The sequence below is a fragment of the Arvicola amphibius genome, chromosome 9, assembly GCF_903992535.2.
Source record: "Arvicola amphibius chromosome 9, mArvAmp1.2, whole genome shotgun sequence".
In the NCBI taxonomy this organism is placed as follows: domain Eukaryota; kingdom Metazoa; phylum Chordata; class Mammalia; order Rodentia; family Cricetidae; genus Arvicola; species Arvicola amphibius.
Genome location: NC_052055.2, coordinates 14,529,907 through 14,549,821, shown reverse-complemented (window position 1 = coordinate 14,549,821; position 19,915 = coordinate 14,529,907). Strand labels below are relative to the sequence as shown.

Here is a 19,915-nt window from a genome sequence, read left to right as displayed (position 1 = left end):
GAATTCAACTATACCCATTATTGCAGAGAAGCAAACCATTTATTATCTGTGGTTGCAAGCATCTGCTATTTCAGCCTCCTGGTTAGGGGTAATCTATACATGCATTCCTATAATTGGACACAACTACTGATTATGAAAGAATCCAAGAAACTGATGGACCTCGTGCGTCTTCATTCATGGTAGATGGAGATAAATAAAGAGGAATGAGCACATTACACTGTCCTGACTTGCTCCTATCTATTCCATTGGTTGCTTAATTGTGTGTTACAGAAACTTTGCAGCAGCTTGTCATAGCCTGTGAAACACAGGAAGCTGGCAGTGTGACGGAGCTAGTCCTGTGGCTCTTCACAGAAAAGGCAGCTGGCGTCCTGGGCTGCTGCAGATTCTATCTGAATGGTGAGGGAGTGCAGATCAAAGCTACTGTGGAGGGCACAAGCAATCCTTGTCTGCAGGGACTGGCTGTCTTGGCTGGCAGCTGTGGATAAAGAAACACGGGGGGAGATTAACACAGATACGGCACTCTCTCTCTCTCTCTCTCTCTCTCTCTCTCTCTCTCTCTCTCTCTTTCTCTCTCTGAGTGTGTGTGCATGTGTATGAGAGAGAGATACAGAAAGAGAGAGAGAGCGAGAGAGAGAGAGAGAGAGCGAGAGAGAGAGAGAGAGAGAGAGAGAGAGAGAGAGAGAGAGAGAGAGAGAGAGAGAGAGGAGAGGCAGGAACTGATTGGTTTCAGCTTCAAGTGTTAGGTCCTGCCTGATGGGTGAGGTGAGGGCAGAGTCCTCTAAAGAAGCCTTTGGCTCCAACATTGAGCTCTGTCCACACAGTCAAGGTGGGGAAACTTGCAGACAAAGTACCCCTCACTATGCATATACTCTTCCTGCCCAGTTACCTCTGTAGTCTAGCAGTCATATGAGCTTCGTTGGGAAGGAGAGACAAGACTTGCTAAGAAGCACAACCAGGCTGAGCTGTTGTGTCTTACAGAGCCCTGGTCACCAGCCCCCTGGAACCTCTCTTTTGTAGCCCTTGGATTTAATTAGAATTTATATCAAGACAAGTGGCAGAAACAAGAAAGCATTTAGAGCTCTCCACAGGCCTCCCCCTAGAGCATCCACCCTCATGGCCATCCTTTTTCCTGTCTTAATTACTTAACAGGAGGCTGCGAAGTTCCTCCATCGTAACCTGATTGTTTAATATATTCTTCCACTTGGGGTGAAATATTTGTACAGAGGTTGCTGTAAATTTCCTGGAGTCCTATCTGCGCCCCTTGGAGAAGATGAGGACAACTGACAAAATACAGACTGTCACTGCTGTTCCCGTCCCCTGCCTCTAAGTAACTTCTTTAGTCATTTTTAACAACCTTACATACTCTCCCTAGCCCGAGCTTTCTCTTAAGAGGAAGAAAAACCTCCTACCTCCCATTCCCCTCAGTCTGAAAACTTATCATGGACATAATTCCCATCTACTTGAAAGAAGCAGGCTCGACTCTATTCTGTGAAGTGTCTTACATGACCACAGGATCTCTGACCATCTTTCAGTGTATCTATTAGCCTGCAGGAATTTCAAAGCTGACCTTCCATTTCCCTTCTGTTGTCTTCAGGGTCAGAAAACTATCATTTACAAGGAGATAATCCATTGAATTTTTTGTTGTCAAATTCATTCCTATTATTTAGACGGAGGAGGCACCCAGACAAACAGGTAAAGTCATTTTTTTCTGAGGCCAAGGGCTTGAATTTGGGGAGATATTTTAGCCATTTGTACTATCTCTCTACCCTATGCAAACAGCCCAGAGGATGCCATTGGGATCCTTGTTGCTATGACAACATTGACAAGTGGGTTGGTTTTCAGAGGTGCTGGCTAGAGCAACACATTTTACAGTTGTTTTGACAGACAATAGATAGTAAGGGCAGCTCTAAAAGGAAGAAAAATGACTGAGTTCTCAGGGTATGGAGAGAATCTTGCCTGGGGTGCTTCCAGAGCTCACTGACCTGTAGCAACATGAACAGAGATGATGACTTGGTTCACTGTCAGCGACCAGATGTGAAGATTGTGCATGGATACCACGCCATCAACTGCGAGGATGAGCTCTTTCACGCTGTTGTAGCTCAGGCCCTTTGGAACACCTGACATAGGAAAAGTAGGACCCTCATGTTACTAAAGTAACCGCACTTGCTATGAAGGCTAACTCGCTGCAGTCCTCACTAGAACACCAACTTGCCTTCAGTCTTTTCTTTGGTTTTGTACTTCAAATGTTTAAAAAATCAGACTCTGGGGCTGGAGAAATGGCTCAGTGGTTAAGAGCACTGACCGCTCTGCCAGAGGACCCGGGTTCAATTCCCAGCACCCACATGGCAGCTCACAACTGTCTGACGATCCAGTTGCAGGTGATCTGACACCTTCACACCAATGCATATAAAATAAAGTTAAATAGACCATAAAAAAATTAAAAAATCAGACTTTGTCAAAGGATTTGTCACCAATCTTCAGCCCACAGACAAAAGACTCACAAATTTACTAGGCAGCATCCTAGCAATGGTAATCATCCCTAAAATAACATTTAACTAACAGTGATTTTTATCTTTGCACATGCTCTATGATACATAATGCACAACATAAGGTTGGCATCATAAATCTGAAGTTTGCTTTCTGACTATAATTACTGTGAATTTTCTCAAATCATGAGGCTTCTCTGATCATATACATAGTAAAATATGACCAATGCTAGATCATGAATGATATGGAGATTTCATGGAACAAACCTGTTCTTTGTAAATTATAATGCTATGCAATGTCGGCTGTCCAATAAGCCTCTCCAGGAACTGTGCTTAAGAGGAAGTGCTAACATTGCAATGATATCTTAGCATTTGGTTTGCAAAGTTCCCGCTGTTTTAGCTGCCCAAGTCAGGAAACAACTTTTGCATCTCAGACTATCACAGTTCACTGTCACTCTCTTCGTTCTAAATGAATCATGAAGAACATATGGGAAGATGGGAAGAACACCAGCCAATCAGCTTAGGTTTTGTTTTCTATTTATCTTTGACTCTCTCACTATGTAACCCTAGATGGCCTGATTTTATTATATAGTCCAGGCTGGCCTTGGACTTATAGCGGTTCTCCTGCCTGTGCCTGCCCACTGCTGAGATTACTGGCATCTGCCACTGCACCTGGCAGCACATATGTCACACCTAACTACAGAGGTGCAGTCTGGGAAGCTCAGAAGACAGCAGCACTTCAACTGTGTTACAACAAATGAAAAGAAAATTACCAAAATACAGAGGGAGGAGACGTGCCCAATAAGCTTGAGTCATGAGCTACTTTCTTGATGGGGAGAGAGTTACTACTGCCATCTATTTCTGATCAACTGGAAGACCCATGGAACCAGGCAAAACAGAAGAATATATGGGTGGTGCTGTTTATGGGCAATGTGGTTAACTAGCAAAAGATTCTACTTTGGGCTAAGAACAAGCTGGAAGCATCATTTCCCCAGCTGCCCACGGGCTTCTCTTCTTCAGCCATGTTAAAGTCCCATTCCTCTTCTTTGGTAGCATGTGTTGTTCTATTCTTTTTTGTTATTGTTGTTTTTCCAGACAGGGCTTCTCTGTAGCTTTGAAGCCTGTCCTGGAACTAGCTCTTGTAGACTAGGCTGGCTTTGAACTCACAGAGATCCACCTGCCTCTGCGTCCCGAGTGCTGGGATTAAAGACGTGCACCACCACTGCTTGGCATGTTGTTCTATACTTATTCATGGTTTAGACAATCTCTCCTTTCACTCACATGTAGCTCCCTCCATTAGGAGAGTGTCAATCACTGCTCTGCTTATCTTTCTAAGTCTAATTTTAAGGGCATGATCTAGGAAGGTTGAGCAAGGACTTACTGGACAAATAAAAGTCATCACAGTGTCCTTGTACTTTGAGACACATGAGACCTAAGTGTTCAACTATAATGCTGCCTAAGGGGAAGATTCTTCTTGTATTTTTTAGATATTTTATGGTATGCTTGGGTACATATTTATAACTTTTGCAATATTTGCCTCTAATGTTGTGTTTAGTGTTTATGTTGGTATCTTTACATTGTGAGACATAATTTAACATATATACATATGTGTTTATAAAATATATAAATAGAAATGGTGTGTATGTGTATACATACATATATACATATATATAAATAGAAATAGTGTACATATATATACAAGCAAAATCAAATATTAAAAGTCCTTATCACTCTAATTTTGCCCTACAATACAAATAGCAGAGAACATGCCTTAAAGTCATCCCTTTATGACCAGAGGGGGAAGGAAGCATCAATCCTAGGAATAATGATGAAAACCCTCCTACCTTCCATGAGTAAGATGGAGAAGTCTTTTAAGATCATGATGGTACTGACCAAAACCAGGATGGAAAAGATAAATGTACACACTGGATCCGCAATTTTGTAGTCTGGCTGGAAAACACAGCAGCTTTGATTAGCTGATTTCAACCTTTCTATCAAGAAGCCTGGTTAATAAACTACGTAAACCTCTCAGAACACTTCTTCCTCTGCTACCCATTTTCTTTCTTGACCCTTGGCATTCAACTCAAAGGCAGAATGCTGTTCCTGGGGACTCAGTCACCAAAGAAGTTTTTAATTTCTAGTGACTAAGGCCTAGAGGCTTTTAAATGTGCATAAATCCCATAACTTAGGGATTAAACTCAAACATATTCTTAAGTATGCTCTAAAAAAATACCTGATTTGATTTTCTCAAATTAATATGAGAACACTGTAGTCATGAAAACGTGTGAAAAGATGGCCATTCCAACCAACCCTTTTTGACCTTAATTATGGTGAGGGAAGAAAGGAGAACGTCATTTATTTCGGCCATGAAATCAAACCAGACATGATTTGATTCTTGAGCCCTCTCTCTACCTCTTTATCCATCTCTCTTTCTATCTCTCTATATATATCTCTAGCTCTCTTCCTCTTTTTCCCTCTCCCTCCCTATCTCCCTCTCTCCCTCCCTCCATTGATTGATAATCTTGATATCAGAGTGAAAAAAACACCATTCTAATTCTGGTGTTGTAGTGAAGCTCAGGGGCACAGAAATGCCAATGCTCCACTTCCCTTGGGAAATACAGCATCAACCTAACTTGAGTTATTTTCTTCAAAAGTTGCTACATAAGATTTTATTAATTACACGGCAAAGAAAGTCATAAATCAAAGTATATACCAATTACATCATGCGGGCCATGGCTAGGTGGTTACAGCAAAGCTGGGAAAATCCTACTATAGATCTCAGATGCTATCTAATGACATTCTTAACTTTTGGATCAGCGAAAGCTTGTGGTCTCTTAAGAATGCCCTGTAAGTTTATTTATGTATTTTTGCATTTTCAATACAGGGTTGCAAGTTTTTTTAATTGAAATAGCTTGTTTAATACAATGTATTCCAATTGTTGTTTCCCCTCCCCAAATCCTCTCAGAGCCTTCCCACTTCCCCACCAACCCAATCCACACCCTTTCTTTCTTCTTCTCATTAGGAAACACACAGGTGCCTAAAATAATAATAATGATAATTAACAAGATCAGATAAAATAAAACAAACAGAATAGGCCAAAACAAAGAAACAGAAGGAAAAGAGCCAAAGATAAAACTTAATGAACACAAATAGATGCAGAGATATACACAAATTCACACACAAATCCCATAAAAGCACAAAACCAGAAGTTAATATGTGTGTGTGTGTGTGTGGGTGGGTGGGTGGGTGTATGTGCGCGCGCGTGTGCGTGGCGCGCAAAGGCCCTGTAAGGTTAAGAGAAAAGTTCCTTGACAAAGCATTAGGAGACAAAGAACCTCCACAATGCCACCGATTTGATTGTGTTGTGGTATCTACTGTTGGCAGGGGCCTGTCCTCAAGAATGATGAGACACCATTGGAGAACACTAACTTTTCATTTGTGAGTGGTTATCAACGGGAAATAGCTTCTGCGTTAGGGATGTGGGCTTGTGTCCATGTCCCCTCTCAGCACTGGGACCATATCAGGCCCAGATCTGAGCAGGCCATGTACTTGCTGCCATATGCAAGTTAACATGTACACGGGTCCTGCTGGGCTTAGAAGGCCTTGTTTCATGGGTATTCTCCATCCCCTCTGGCAAACTCAAACTACTAGTATTTATGACTTTAAACTGTCTTTGCCTTCGACTTGAAGCTTTTATTTCACTTTAAAAGTTTTTATTTATTTACTGACTTGAAGCTTTCAAGGTGCACCTTCTCCACCTGAGTTCAGAATTCTTTTACTTTGACTTATGTTTTGCTACACTTTAGGAAGAAAACACGATTCTCTCCAAATTGGAAAACCATAATAGCATGATAGGTAAAGGCAGAGCTGAATGCTATTTCTTGCTCCACTCTCTCTGTCCCAAACACACATCTCTGTCGGTGAGCACTACATGTTTAGTGCGGGAGACCCTTCTCCATTCTCTTTTTGCCTGAGATCTCTGCTTTGGGGAAAAGAAGCTCCTCCCACACTGAGGACAACGTAAGCAGGCCCATGAATCAAGTGCTCCACCCTTTCCCAGCCAAGTAGTGGACACAAATGCCAACCTCAGTCAATTGGACACCCTCCCAAGAAATGTGATTCTCCGAGGGCTAAAGAGATAGCTCAGTGGTTAGGCGTGAGCGCTGCTCTTGCAGGGAACCCAAGGTCACTTCCCAGCATTCATTTCGGGCTCCAGAGAATCCAACTCCTCTGACCTCTGTGGGTCAGGCACCTGCACTCATGTGCACATACTCATTCACTATTGGACTAATTTATAAAACAAACACAAATAAATCTTTAAGAAATATGACTCTTGGTAATGATAAAAACAGAAAAAAATACTTGAGTCGACATATCTATTTCAGCATGATACCCATAGATACTAAAATGTGCCCTTATTTCTATCTTGATTTCTGCCTCTGAGTTTGTTCCATAAATTTTAGCCCGTTAGTATAATTTAAATAAACCAGAGATCTTATCTATCTAAAAACCCAAGATGTTCACGGTTCCACTAATTTACATCTTAATACCATATCAAACTGAATTTTCTTGAAAGGCTCAAAGCCCAACAGATAAAGACTGTTGGACTATAGGGAATACTAAGGTTTCAGAATTTGTTAGTTTTAACGTTGTAAAGTGGTTTGTGCTGGCCAACACAGGCTGCTAATGCTACTGCATTCATAGAATTACTATCATTACTTAAACATACCTTGAAGTAGATAATGAGAGCACTAATTAGCACACTGATGCTCTGAAATACATCGCCAAGGGCATGCACAAAGGCTGCCCTGACACTGGCATTAGCTTGTGCATCCTTGTGGTTGTGGCCAATGTGCCGTTGGTGCAAAATTGCAGTTAGTCTGAAAGAGATCACAATGTTTCTGACACGCATACAAAAAGTCTTTAAAAGCCTACACAGCACAATGGAGGAGTCATTGGTAGCACTCATTATTCAAAATGTTAGGTAGTTAAAATATCAGTTTTAAGGTGCATCATGTTGGACTTATATTTGATTATTAGTCTATCTTGGAACTTTAAAAAAACTCTCAAAAGGAAATATTTCAAAAATCCACCTCCATTTTCTGGATAAAGTACCAATCTAATGCTATTTTGTTCCACAGTAAATACTGGGAAGCATTATTGCTTTCATGAAACCCACATCTTGGTCCAATTAGAGGACTATTGGTTGTCGCCAATGTGCCACTATTGCAGCCCTGAGTATATCTTGCTGTGCTTGTCATTCTGGTTCTCAGGCATTATAGCTGTCCCAAATTATTGGCTGCTTATCTCCCTTGGCAGCTTACATAGACCCTTCAAATTCTATGAGGTTTAGTCCACAGGGAGTAAGCTGTCAATTCTAGATCAATTCCTTTTTTTGTACAAAGCATGTGGTATCTTCAGCAATAAGTTCTTAACCTTCAAGTTCTGGGAGGCAAGTAAGGATAGCATTAGTTGAAATTCTTCAGGAATCTCTATGTCTCCGGAGCTTGTCCAACACTCAGAAGGAGGTATCTTCTGTCTGATACTGATGTTTTGTTATGTGGTCACAAGCTTTTGGAGGGAATTTATTAATCTGTCTATTTGTGTACATGTGCATGTGGATACCAGAGAGCCACCTTGGTATCTACCCTGTTTTTTGAGACAGAGTCTCATTAGCTTGAGACTCACTGATTTGGCTAGGCAAGTTGACCAGCAAACTGCTGTCTTTGTTTCCCCAGCATTGAGACTACAAACCACTATACCTAGCATTTTTCTGTGGCTTCTGGGGGTCAAATTCAGGTTCGAATGCTTGTGATGCAAGCATATTACTGAGTGCATTATCTATTCTCCTCCCAAAATTAGAATCTTTCATTGTATTTAATTTGGTTCATTTGAGTGATTATTTGAAATATGAATAATTTTCTAATGGCCAATAAAGAGAATGCTGTGTCTGCATATTCATACAGAGAATGAAATCATCTGATCTAGTATAAAGAACTTGTGTGTGTGTATATATATATATATATATATATATATATATATCAAATCTACCTTATAATACTCATCCATTTGTGCTGGAAGACTGGAAGATGACATGCTTGGTACTAGAAGGGTATAACATTTTGAAGTTTTGTATATATGTGAGTTTTTACATAAAATTACCAGTTAAATGTGTGTGTGAATTTTTACATAAAAATTAACAGTTAAATATCCCTGATTTGATGATTCAAAATGTCCAAAGCATTCCAAGGTCCTGAATTTTGAGCCTGAAGCATACTCCAAAGTTTCTGGTTTCAGGACATTTTAGATTTTGGGTCAGGACTGCTCAATCTGTATATTATTTTCAATTTACTGAATTAATAAACTACCACAACGCTTTAGGAGTTTAAAATAACATGAATTCATTATTTTACAGTTCTGATGTGAGAAGTCTGAAGTAGGTTTGAAAGACTGAGTTCTTTCTGAAGGCAATTGTGGGAGGGAGTTCCTTTTCCCAAAGGTTTTTCATGCCGCACTATGTTTTAAGGACAAAATAGAATTGATGGAAGAAAAAACCTCCATTTTTGCTTTGGTTGACTAGAAAAAAACCTCCATTTTTGCTTTGGTCGAATAGACGAAGGTGATGACCCATTTACAAAGATACAAAAGTGACCTTAAACACAGACTGCGCACTATAGTAAATCATCCCTGAGGTCTCTGTCAACTCAGCAGTCTGAGGATTCATTATCTACTTACCTAACAAAAGCTGAACCATTTAGAAGCCATATCCCATGGGGTCATTAACGCTCATGAGAAAGTAGAGTGTGGAGGGAACCCCTACTCCAAATGCATGGATCTAGATTCAAATCCTAATGTCTCACTACCTAGTTAACCTAGCTGAGCTTCCCCTTCATACTCGATGGGGTTGGAAGACTGCAAAATTCAATTTGATATGTGTATCGCAAGATCCTTTCCCACTCTCTGGTGTATTGGAAGCTTTCAAATGTGGCAGCTCATGAAAGTCAGTGCTTAAGACTCCTTAATCCATAGTGACCAACACTATTTTAAGTTTTAATGACACTCAAATACCATGTCAGAACTTTAGCATCTTCACAGACCCAGGAGATTTTTTTTCTTTTTAATAATATTTCTCACAGTAGGACTGAAGATAAGCCCCATAGACACTCGGCATGGGGTGACTTACACAATATTGGCTGCCACCGCACAGCCTGAAATGATGATCATGATGCTTGCTTGGATCTGGTAATCAGGATACAGGAGGCGCACGCACGCAAGGTATACCAGGACACCAGTCACCAACCAGATGCAGAGGACGGACAGCAGGGCCCCAAGGATCTCTGGGAGTCAAATTCATGGGAAGCAGCATGAGTACCACCTTCACATCCCCCACTCCCCACCAGAGCACCATAGATTCTTTGATCCTCTTGCCTGTGAAAATGGCTTCATACGGTTTTGTTCCATGATTCATGAAGCAGAAGTATGAATGGATTTGAGAACTAAGATGAGACACTTTAGTGTTCCATCCATAAAGCGCGAACATCAGAATTCATTATGCTCCCTATTACTGAGTAATCTCCAGCAAATTTTTAGAACATATTAATTGCTGCCTGCCCTCCCTTGTTCTCCATGGGGATTTTAATTTACGCAGGTGCTAAAATGATGGAAGCTTATTAGGGAATGAAATAATGAGATACAATGAGTAAAATGTGTTTAGAAACTCTTAATTTCACCCTAAAACATTTACAACTTGCCAGCGCCGGCACCTTTAGAGGAATAAGCTAGTAAAAAGGGAAGGCTTCAGAATGTGCTTTACGCAAATGGCTTTCATTTGCCAACCGGACATATTGTAAACACAGAGGCGAACTCAAGGGTTTCTCTGCGCTCCAGCGGCTTTTTAAGAGCAACTGCAAGGAAAAGAAACATCAAAATGGAGACATTTGCATTAATATTTGAAGATAAGAGCTATCTCAATGTGCTTGTTTAAGAAACAAAGCCCTTTGGCTCATGCGAGCCTTCCTTAATACCTCACCCTGTTCTTTCATTCTGCCTTGTAGAGAGATTTTAAAAGCCACAAGTGTCTAGAAATACCCTGTGAGCCACTGGTCAGGCAAATTTCCATTATGCTATTCTCTATTCTCGATCCTGCCCCAGTCTGTTGCTATGACAAGAACCCAATTTAGAGGAGGAATGGGTTCATTTGGCATAACTTCCAGGCCACAGGCTATCACTGAAGGAAGTCAAGCCCAGAACTCAAGCAAGAACTTGAACTAGGAACAATGATGACTTGGGTTTAGCTTTTTTATTCGACACAAGACCACCAGCCTAGGGAATGGTGTCACCCACATTAGGCAGGGCCCAACCACAGCAATCAAATGCATCCTCCACAGACAATGCCCACAGACCGATCTGGTTTTGGCAATCCCTCAGTTGGAGTCCCTTCTCAGTTGGCTTTAGGTTGTGTCAGATGACAGTTAACACCAACTACGACACTCCCTTTCCATTAATCCTATATATTAGGTCCTGCAAAAGCAGAATTATGTACTATTACTCACTATATGGCTACTGCTTCCCCGACCTTTATAGTCATTCATATACAATCTTAATTATTTTGCCACATTCATGAACCACTTACCTTAGTCATTTTATGTTTTCTCACATTAACTCATATTTATGCTTAGCTTCTTTCTAAAAAGTTATCCATAAATTAAAAGTTTATGTTTCATGCATAATAGAATGCATATGTGATTACTGTCCGCGCAACAGTCAAGACATCTGATGGTTCGTCCATGGAACATTTCACACTATAGGAAGCGCTAATGCTGATATTTAGGATTTGATTTCAAGTATCACAGCTATATGGCATACCAATGACTTTTATCTGGCTTTATACAGGTAAGAGTTTCTTTATCTATAAGATAGATTTTTAAAGCAACATACGGAGGCAAGTTGGTATGTGTTGTGGCTTGCATTTTACCCCTCAAAGATTTGCGTGTAAAAATGTTATTCTTTTTTTTCCAGTTTATTTATTTTTTATTAAAAATTGCCATCTCCTCCCCTCCTCCTCCCCCTTCCCTCCCCTCCCCTCCACCCACACCCCCACTCCCTCCCTCTTGAGGCCAAACAGCCATCAGGGTTCTCTACACTATGTTGAGACCAAGGTCCTCCCAACTCCCCCCAGGTCCAGGAAGGTGAGCAACCGAACTGGAGAGGGTGCCAGAAATGGCCAGATCCTATTGTCATACTCATGAATATCTTGCATATCACCATAGAACCTTCACCTGGCATTGGATGGAGAAAATGACAGAGCCCCACATAGGAGCACCGGACTGAGCTCCCAAGGTCCCGATGAGGAGCAAAAGGAGGGAGATCATGAGCAAGGAAGTCAGGACCGTGAGGAGTGCGTTTACCCATTGAGACGGTGGGACAGATCTAACGGGAGACCACCAAGTCCAGTTGGAATGGAACTGATGGAACAGGGGACCAAACCGGGCTCTCTGAAAAATGTTATTCTTTAGCAACTCATATTGTTAACTCATTTGAAAATGGTGTCTTTGCGCCCAACTAGTTAAGATGCAATCATTGTGGTATAGGGTGTTCCTATAATCAAAGATGACTGGTTTGCTTATTCTAAGGGGAAGTGTGAAAATAGACACGAATACAGACAGAGTGCAAGACGATATCAAGATCAACACCGAGATATTGAGGCCAAGAAACAACAAAGACTGGCAGCAAAGCAGCAGCAGTTCTGAGAGAGTTAGGAAACGTGTTTTCCCTGACAGACCTCAGAAGAGAGCAGCTTCACGCATGCCTGTATCTCCCACTTCTGTTTCTCTAGACCTCTAAGACAGTGTCTCTCTGAGCTGGCCAGTTGGAACCATGGCGCTGAAGCAGCTCAGGGAAACACATGCCAGTGAACAAACTCTCAAGAATTACGATTTAATTAGTTAGATTGTTTAAAGCTCCCTTTGCTGAAATGAATGAGACTCAGGCTAAAAAACTTTCTGCTTAGCCAGAATCAGAGAGCGAATTCACAGATGGTGAGTAGTATGGTTCTCATCCCTGGGGCACCTAAATCAGAATGTTCAAGTTGAGTATGTCCTACCTTAAGCCCCTGTTTGCAAATGTCTAGTGAGACACGAGCTTGGCCAATAAAGCTCTCATACCAATGTCAAGCATTAACGGGCAGGCTAGCAACTAGTAGGCATTCATAGGGCCCATCTACGCATCTAGGCGGTGCTTCACATGGCACCCACCAATCATGTGCAGCCATTTAACTAAACATTAGATAAAATCTAAAATGTTGTGATTATGTCATACTAGTCACATTTAGAGTTCTCAATATTTATATTGTACACCTTATTTCAAAATGTTTTACCTAATAGCAAGAGTTGTATTGACCATTCTTGATCTTTCAGACTATTAGAGCCCATAGATTTCCATGGTCCAGGGGACATAGGCTTAGCCAGAGGTTCTCAACCTTCCTAATGATGTGACCCTTTAATACAGTTCTTCATGTTGTGGTGACTCCCAGCCATAAAATTATTTTCACTGGTACTACACAACTGTAATTTTTCTACTGTAATGTAAATATCTTCTTTGCAGGTTATCTGATATGTAATCCCCATGAAAGGATACTTTGACACCCCCCCACCCCCCCCCCCCACACACACACAAAGGAGTTGAGAATGACTGGTCTAAACATTGATGTAAAATTCTGAGTCTACTTGCCCTTAAAAAGAAACCATTCTAGAGAAACAGTTCTAATAATACCAGAAAGTGTTGAGCAACCAGCAAAAGTTGTGCTGATAAATGCTGAGAGCATGACAAAACTCACAAAGCTCCCAAGCATGCAGCGACAGCTGAAGTGTTCTCTAAACTTCTTCTCACGAGCTTGGTTGCTGTTTATTTCTCTCCGAATGTGGAAGGTAAGCCAATTCTGAACACCTGCGCCGATAAATTGCTGAAGACAAGCTCGCTAGTATCCTAGCCTCAAACACAGATAGTTCACCTTGTCAGTGAACAAGCTGTGGTTTGTGACCACCCACATCTTTCACTGTGAAGGTTATCCTTGAATTGCCCATGCTTTCCCATCCAGTCTCCTCGGCCTTGACTTCTCAGGCATGTGAAATCAAAGAACTGTAACTATGTATTTTCAAGACTGGTACAAAACATTCCAACAGAAACTCTTTCAGCTAACAGATAAGCTCCCCCAGCGGAGAGGGAACATAGAGCTGGGCCGCTTGGGGATGGGTGAGGGGATGCTGTAAGGAGAACCGTAGCCAACATTTCCCAGAGACTGGCCTCTTCCTGGGCAAGAGCAGGCAGTCGCTCAGCGAAAGAAGCAGCTCTGAGAAATGATGGAACAGTGGGTTTTATGCCGCCTCTTCCTTCTTGTCAGCATTTTCTTCCTCTCTATTGTTGGTGGTGATTTAGTGAACAAGTATTCAGCTGGGCCATGCCTTCCCTGACTGGCTGTCTCAGTGCATTTTCTGCTGTTCTATCGAAGTACTACAGCTAGGTAATGTATAAGGAAAGGATTTTTTATTTTATTTTATTTATTTTATTTTTTTGCGCACAGTTCTTGATGCTGGGAAGCACCAGACCAAGGTTCTTGAAGTTGGCAAGCATTTCTATGCCACATTATGGCGTGATAAAAAAAAAAAAGCAAGTAAGCATGTGCGTGTGTGCATGAGGCAAGGGGAAGGAATTATGCTGACCTCACCCTTCTTATCCAGATCCCACTCTCACGATAACAAGATTGACCTACTAACAAGAGCACAGCTCTCACGACATAATGAAGTCACGCCCCCACACTGCGCCAACAGTCATTAAAGGCCAGCATCAGATCCACAGGTAACATTCTAACTATAGGAATGATTAAAGGCCATGTGTGACTGAGAAAGTCCCATATCTCAGGCCTGGCTCCCTGGGGAGAAATCCTTCATTCCCGCCACTCTCTTGGACTCTGGGGCTTTAGTTTGCAATGAGGCAGAAGCTTTGCCGTCAACATCTCTCTCATGGATTCAGAGTAACTGAGAGAACATATCCTCGTTGTTGCTAGGCAGAGACCCTGGGGATGGCGTAGCTGCTAACAAGAGCCACATACTCTTGCTGTCCCACAGGAGAGGAGCTACTTCTATTAATCTCGCTGTCAGGTGAATTAATGTTGAGAGCACACATTCCCACATGGTTATTTTAGCCTGAGCACCAAACTTGTGGCCCGGTGGGAATTTTTGAACAAGGCTTTGCTCTTTACCTTCAATGGTTTTTTCCCCCTGTTTTGACTCTGCTACACTATGCATTCATCATTGCACAAGCACAGAACCTTACCTGCTCGGTACCAGCCAAAGGTCAGCCGCTTGGAGGGAGGCCGTGATGACAACCACAAAGAAAAGAGGCTGAGCAGAAAGCTGGTCAGGTCAATTAAGAGATGAGCAGCGTCGGTGATGACAGCAAGGCTCCCAGCAACGTGTCCACCTGGGAGATGCACAGCATCGCACAGGATTGAAGGCCCAGAGTGCAGTTCGACTCAAATGCTTATTACACATTGTTGGCTTACACAACTTGGGAAGAAGAAAAAGAAGCAATCCAAGTCTAATTAACCCACCTCTTCCCCAATTTTAAAATAACTGGGACTTTAAAAAGTAAATAATATTGAACATGTAAAAATGAATGTTAAGGAGCCAGGTGGTGGTGGTGCACGTCTTTAATCCCAGCACTCGGGAGGCAGAGGCAGGCGGATCTCTGGGAGTTCGAGGCCAGCCTGGTCTACAAGAGCTAGTTCCAGGACATGCTCTAAAAAAGCTGCAGAGAAACCCTGTCTCGAAAAACCAAAAAAAAAAAAAAATGAATGTTAAGGGGGCCATTTCTGAGGCTGTGGAAACACAGAGACAGGACTTATGAAGCAAATAGAGACAGCGTCTTTACTACACTAGGCAGGAAGCCTTAGGAATAGGTATCCAAGGACATATGGCTGCCGAGGTGTTGGCTAGATTCACGGGGTCTCATAATCCAGACTGTAGACTTGCCCTCTTATCTGGAAAGCAGTGTTGGATCTGCCCACAACCTTGTTATCTATTTTGCAGTTTTAGTATAGTCTTCACTGCCCCCTTTGTTCTGCTGAGTTATGCTACCTAGCTGCACTGGAGAGTCATGTTATAAATAGCGAGAGAGCAAAGCAGAAAGGAGAAATGGAGGCCCAATGCCGTGGGCCTACCAAGAGCAAAAACAATCTTAACAAACATAGGATAGGGAACCCCAAGCACGTGAGCCCACCTTGCTCTTCTGGGCATTGGTAACATCCCTGTTTCTCCCCTTTCTCTTTTGAAAAGACCTCCAGCCTCCAGATAAGAAATAAAGAAAAACCATGTCCTTTCCTTCCGGAACAGGGCTTCTTGTTTGAGAGCAATAACCTTTATTACTCTTGCCCCCTCTTCCCAGCGAAGAGCGTGTGCTGAGTGATGAGTCCTCCCGCAGCTGTTTACTGCCTTGTGTACCGCACAGCGGCGGCTGTCAGTCACCAGACTCTCCATCATCAGACTCACCTTGTCTCGCCTAATGATTAAAAAAAATTACCTAGATGGCTCGTAATTGCAATACTCCCCACAGACTGGTGGCTCGAGCTGTACTTAATAACTGGTTTGTCAGAGTTTAATGGTCTGAAGCAAAGGAGTCTTCAAGCTTGTTACTGAGCTGCCGGGGCAAAAATCGGAATGATTCATTAGCCAAAAGGCAACATTTTGCTAACAAATCAGCTGTCCTTCCAATTATCCTCTAATGTTCCTCGAGCTGCCGAACGCGGTCCTGATAATAAAGCTGTGTTAATAATGCATTATTTCTTGCCCGGAGAATGACTACATGCAGATAAGCAGCGTGCTGCAATTTCAGCCATGAGTGATGAGGATTCTGTTTGCCACACTGAAATTGCCCACTAAGTCAAAGGAAGAACATCTTGGAGGAATTCCTTAAGCAGGCTCAGCTGGTCTGGAGGCAGCTGAGAAGAAAAGAGGCTTGCTTTAGAAGAAGCATGTTAATGTGGAGACCTGGGACCCCACAATCATTTTCCGCCATCACGACTGGTAATAAGAACTATCCAGAAAACCGTGGGCGCTCCTGCATGCTACACAGCAAACAGTTGGCCAAAGGGAGCATGTGCATTTGCTTCTAAAAACATGGGGTATTATTGACCATTAATCCAACTATCCAGACAGCATTTATTGAGCCCTTGCTGCGTGTGGGAGCATGGGCAAAGTACACAAAGAAAAACAAATTACAATCCCTTTCTCCGGTGATCTCCTAATGCTGCACTGAAGACTTGCTACTGGGCTGGGAGCGGAGAGCACTGCAGTATTCTGGAACTTTTCAAAGAAGTCCTGAGAATTAACGAGAAAGTAGTGGGTTTTCATGAATAAACAGGAACACGGAAACAGAAATAAAAGAATGCACCATTTTTATGTAAAAATAGGAGACACAGTATATCAGAGAACTATGGGAAATGAGACCTCAGTGGTGGACTAGAGACAACTGGGGATGTATTCCGTGTCAAGCCGAAGTTAAAGGTTATCTTATGAGCTGAGGAGATCTACTTAGAATTTTTAGGCAAATTCAAGGCATATTTAGATTTGTGTTTGAGAGAGATCTTTGCCAGCAATAGAGGCTGACTTGGAGGGACACGAAGCTAGTGGTTACTGCACATGGATCTGAAACCACTATATGATCTAAACTCAGAAAGACAAACATCACATGACCTTTCCCATATGTGGATCCTAGCTTTTAGTATGTGTGTATGTGTGTGTGTGTGTGTGTGTGTGTATGTGCATGGACATGTGTGTGTGCATGGACGTGTGTGTGTGCATGCATCTGTCACAATGGGTGCAAATGTGCACAAGCTATGAAACTAGAAAGAAAACTTGAGATTCGAGACAAAGAATTATTGAGGAAGAGGGCAATACAACAATGCAAGACAAGAGATTGAGAGGATAATGTAGAGATTGAAGGGTCTAAGTGGAGAACAGAAACAGGTGAAATGCAGTGCACAATGCCTGTCTGCGCTCTATGCACTAACATACAGTTCACAAGCTTCGGGCAAGGGGCTGGAAGTTGAAAACACAAACACACAGAGAGAGAGAAACAGCACAGACAGAGACACAAACCTCTAGTCACTGGTAAGAAGCCCTCTATTCAATAGCACCACGGAAGCTTATACACCCAGCACAGTCAGGTGGGCCAACAGGTGAAAACCTTATCCTCTGATCCTCAAGGCCAAGGCAATGCGTGCTCGTGAAGCAGAGCTGGTAAACAACTTTGACACAGCTTTCAGTAATTCAAATCAGAATGAAAGTAAAGATCTCTAGCAGGGAAGAGCAGCTGGAGGCCAGGACTCCAAATGGTCCCAACAGTGAAGAGGGCACCAGAGATCAAAAACAGCAACAGAAATGCTTCAGAATACCATAAAGAAACTTACTAATTTTATACTAATTAAAAAACTTATAACAGTAATTGCTGAAGGGAAACTCTGGTGAATGCAGGGAGCAGAGTGTTGTTGGTTCTATTCCTAGCCATGCCAAGATAGAGGCAGAATGAGCTCAGATCAAGGGGACATAGGCACAGGCAGGCCACAGGCCTGGAAGCAGATTATTTGAGCCCCATGCAGCAAAGACGACAGTAGAACACTGGCCTGCACCTCCTAGTCACAGCTTCCCCCCCCCCAGATCTAAACAGTTTAAACTCCCATGGTATTTTTCCGTGGGAGATGAGATACATTGGCAGTACTGAGAAAATAACCATTCACCTGATGATATTAGCTTTTGTGGGGGGTTGAATGTAGAATGGCCCTCAAAGGTTCCTGTATTTGAATGCTTACTCCCCAGTTAGTGGAACTGTTTGGGAAGGATTAGGAGGTGTGGCTTTCTTGGAGGAGGTGTGTCATTGAAGGTGAGCTTTGAGATTTCAAATGTCCACAACATTCCTGGTTAGCTCTCTGGCCTCGTACATGTATCTCAATATGTGAGATCTCAACCACTGCTCCAGCATCCCCTGCTTGCCTGCTGCCATGTTCTTTGCCATGATAGTCATGAATTAAAACCCTCTGAAACTGTCAGTCCCAAGAATATTCATTCTTCTACAAATTGTCTTGGCCATGGTGTATTATCCTGGCAAAAGAAAAGTACCCCAAACAGCCTTGCATCCACTACTACACCACTGTATGATGTTAATTCAAATTTAAGAATTACTTAGCTATTGTATAGGTGGCTTTTTAGTATGCTATAGTATTTAGCATGATATGCCAAATCCTTGAGTTATTATTTGGCAAGTATTTAAAACATACCACAGTTTTCATGGCTCTGTTTTAAAATTTTCCTAATAGCAGGAACCTCAAAATATATCTGTGACCTGAATTGAGGTGGTAGGCATAGGAAGGGTTGGATGGGAAAACGGAGTGGTCAGTGTGATGTAAATTTTGTGCTCTTGTATAAAGTTCTCAAAGGGTAAACTTGTTAAATCAAAAATATTTGTAGGGAGTGAAAGCGGTACAGCCTCTTTGGATATCAGTATGGTGATTTCTCAGAAAATTAATAAACGACCTACCTCAAGAACCAGCAGTACCACTTTTTGGTATATACCCAAACTATGCTCAATCATACCACAAAAACATGTGCTCAACTATGTCCATAGCAGCATTGTTTGTCATAGCCAGAACCTGGAAACAACATAAATGCCTCTTGACTAAAAAAAAATGGGTAAGAAAAATATGGTACATTTACACCATGGAGTACTACACAGCAGAAAAAATCCTCTTAAAATCTGCAGGCAAATGGAAGGAGCTAGAAAACATCATATTAAATGAGGTAACCCAGACCCAGAAAGACAAATATCATATGTACTCACTCATAAGTGGCTTTTAGACATAAAGCCTACAACTCACAATGCCAGAGAACCTAGACAACAATGAGGACCCTAAGAGAGACATACATGGATCTCATCTACATGGAAAGTAGAAAAAGACAAAATATCCTGAGTAATTTGGGAGCATGTATACCATGGGAGAGGGTAGAAGGGGAGGGGAGAGGAAGGGAAGAGAGAAGAGAAAAATATATAGCTCAATAAAAACAATTTTTAAAAAAGAACTAACAGGCAATGAAAGTGTCCCCTCCCTTCTCAGGGCAGCCAGGACACAGTTCCCTTGTCCTTGTTAAAAAAAAAAAAAATTGTGACCTGGGTCACCATGGTAACCACAGAACAAAACAAGTAAAAAAACTAGCAACCAAACATGTGGGTATCACACATTACAGCTACATCTTTCTCTTAGGAAGACAGAAGGTTCTCACTCTCGCATTCCTGTCCTCCTCAACTTGCTCCAGCTCTCCATCACTGCTAGGCAATATCATCTCTCCCATCCTTACATAACCCTGAATATGGCACCTCAGATG

General features: G+C 42.1%; 1 protein-coding gene across 2 annotated transcripts in view; it reads right to left on the bottom strand.

The window, feature by feature from the left end:
• Window positions 1-329: 329 nt before the first annotated feature.
• Slc30a8 (solute carrier family 30 member 8) overlaps window positions 330-19,915 on the bottom strand; it is a 32,120-nt gene continuing 12,534 nt past the window's right edge. For both annotated transcript variants that reach the window (XM_038343885.1, XM_038343886.1), the window contains exons 3-8: window positions 14,817-14,963; window positions 9,670-9,823; window positions 7,216-7,366; window positions 4,331-4,436; window positions 1,983-2,117; window positions 330-475 (exon numbers count right to left, since the gene is read on the bottom strand). In XM_038343885.1, the coding sequence (XP_038199813.1) occupies window positions 330-475; window positions 1,983-2,117; window positions 4,331-4,436; window positions 7,216-7,366; window positions 9,670-9,823; window positions 14,817-14,963 (839 nt within the window). The remainder of the gene's footprint in view (window positions 476-1,982; window positions 2,118-4,330; window positions 4,437-7,215; window positions 7,367-9,669; window positions 9,824-14,816; window positions 14,964-19,915) is intronic.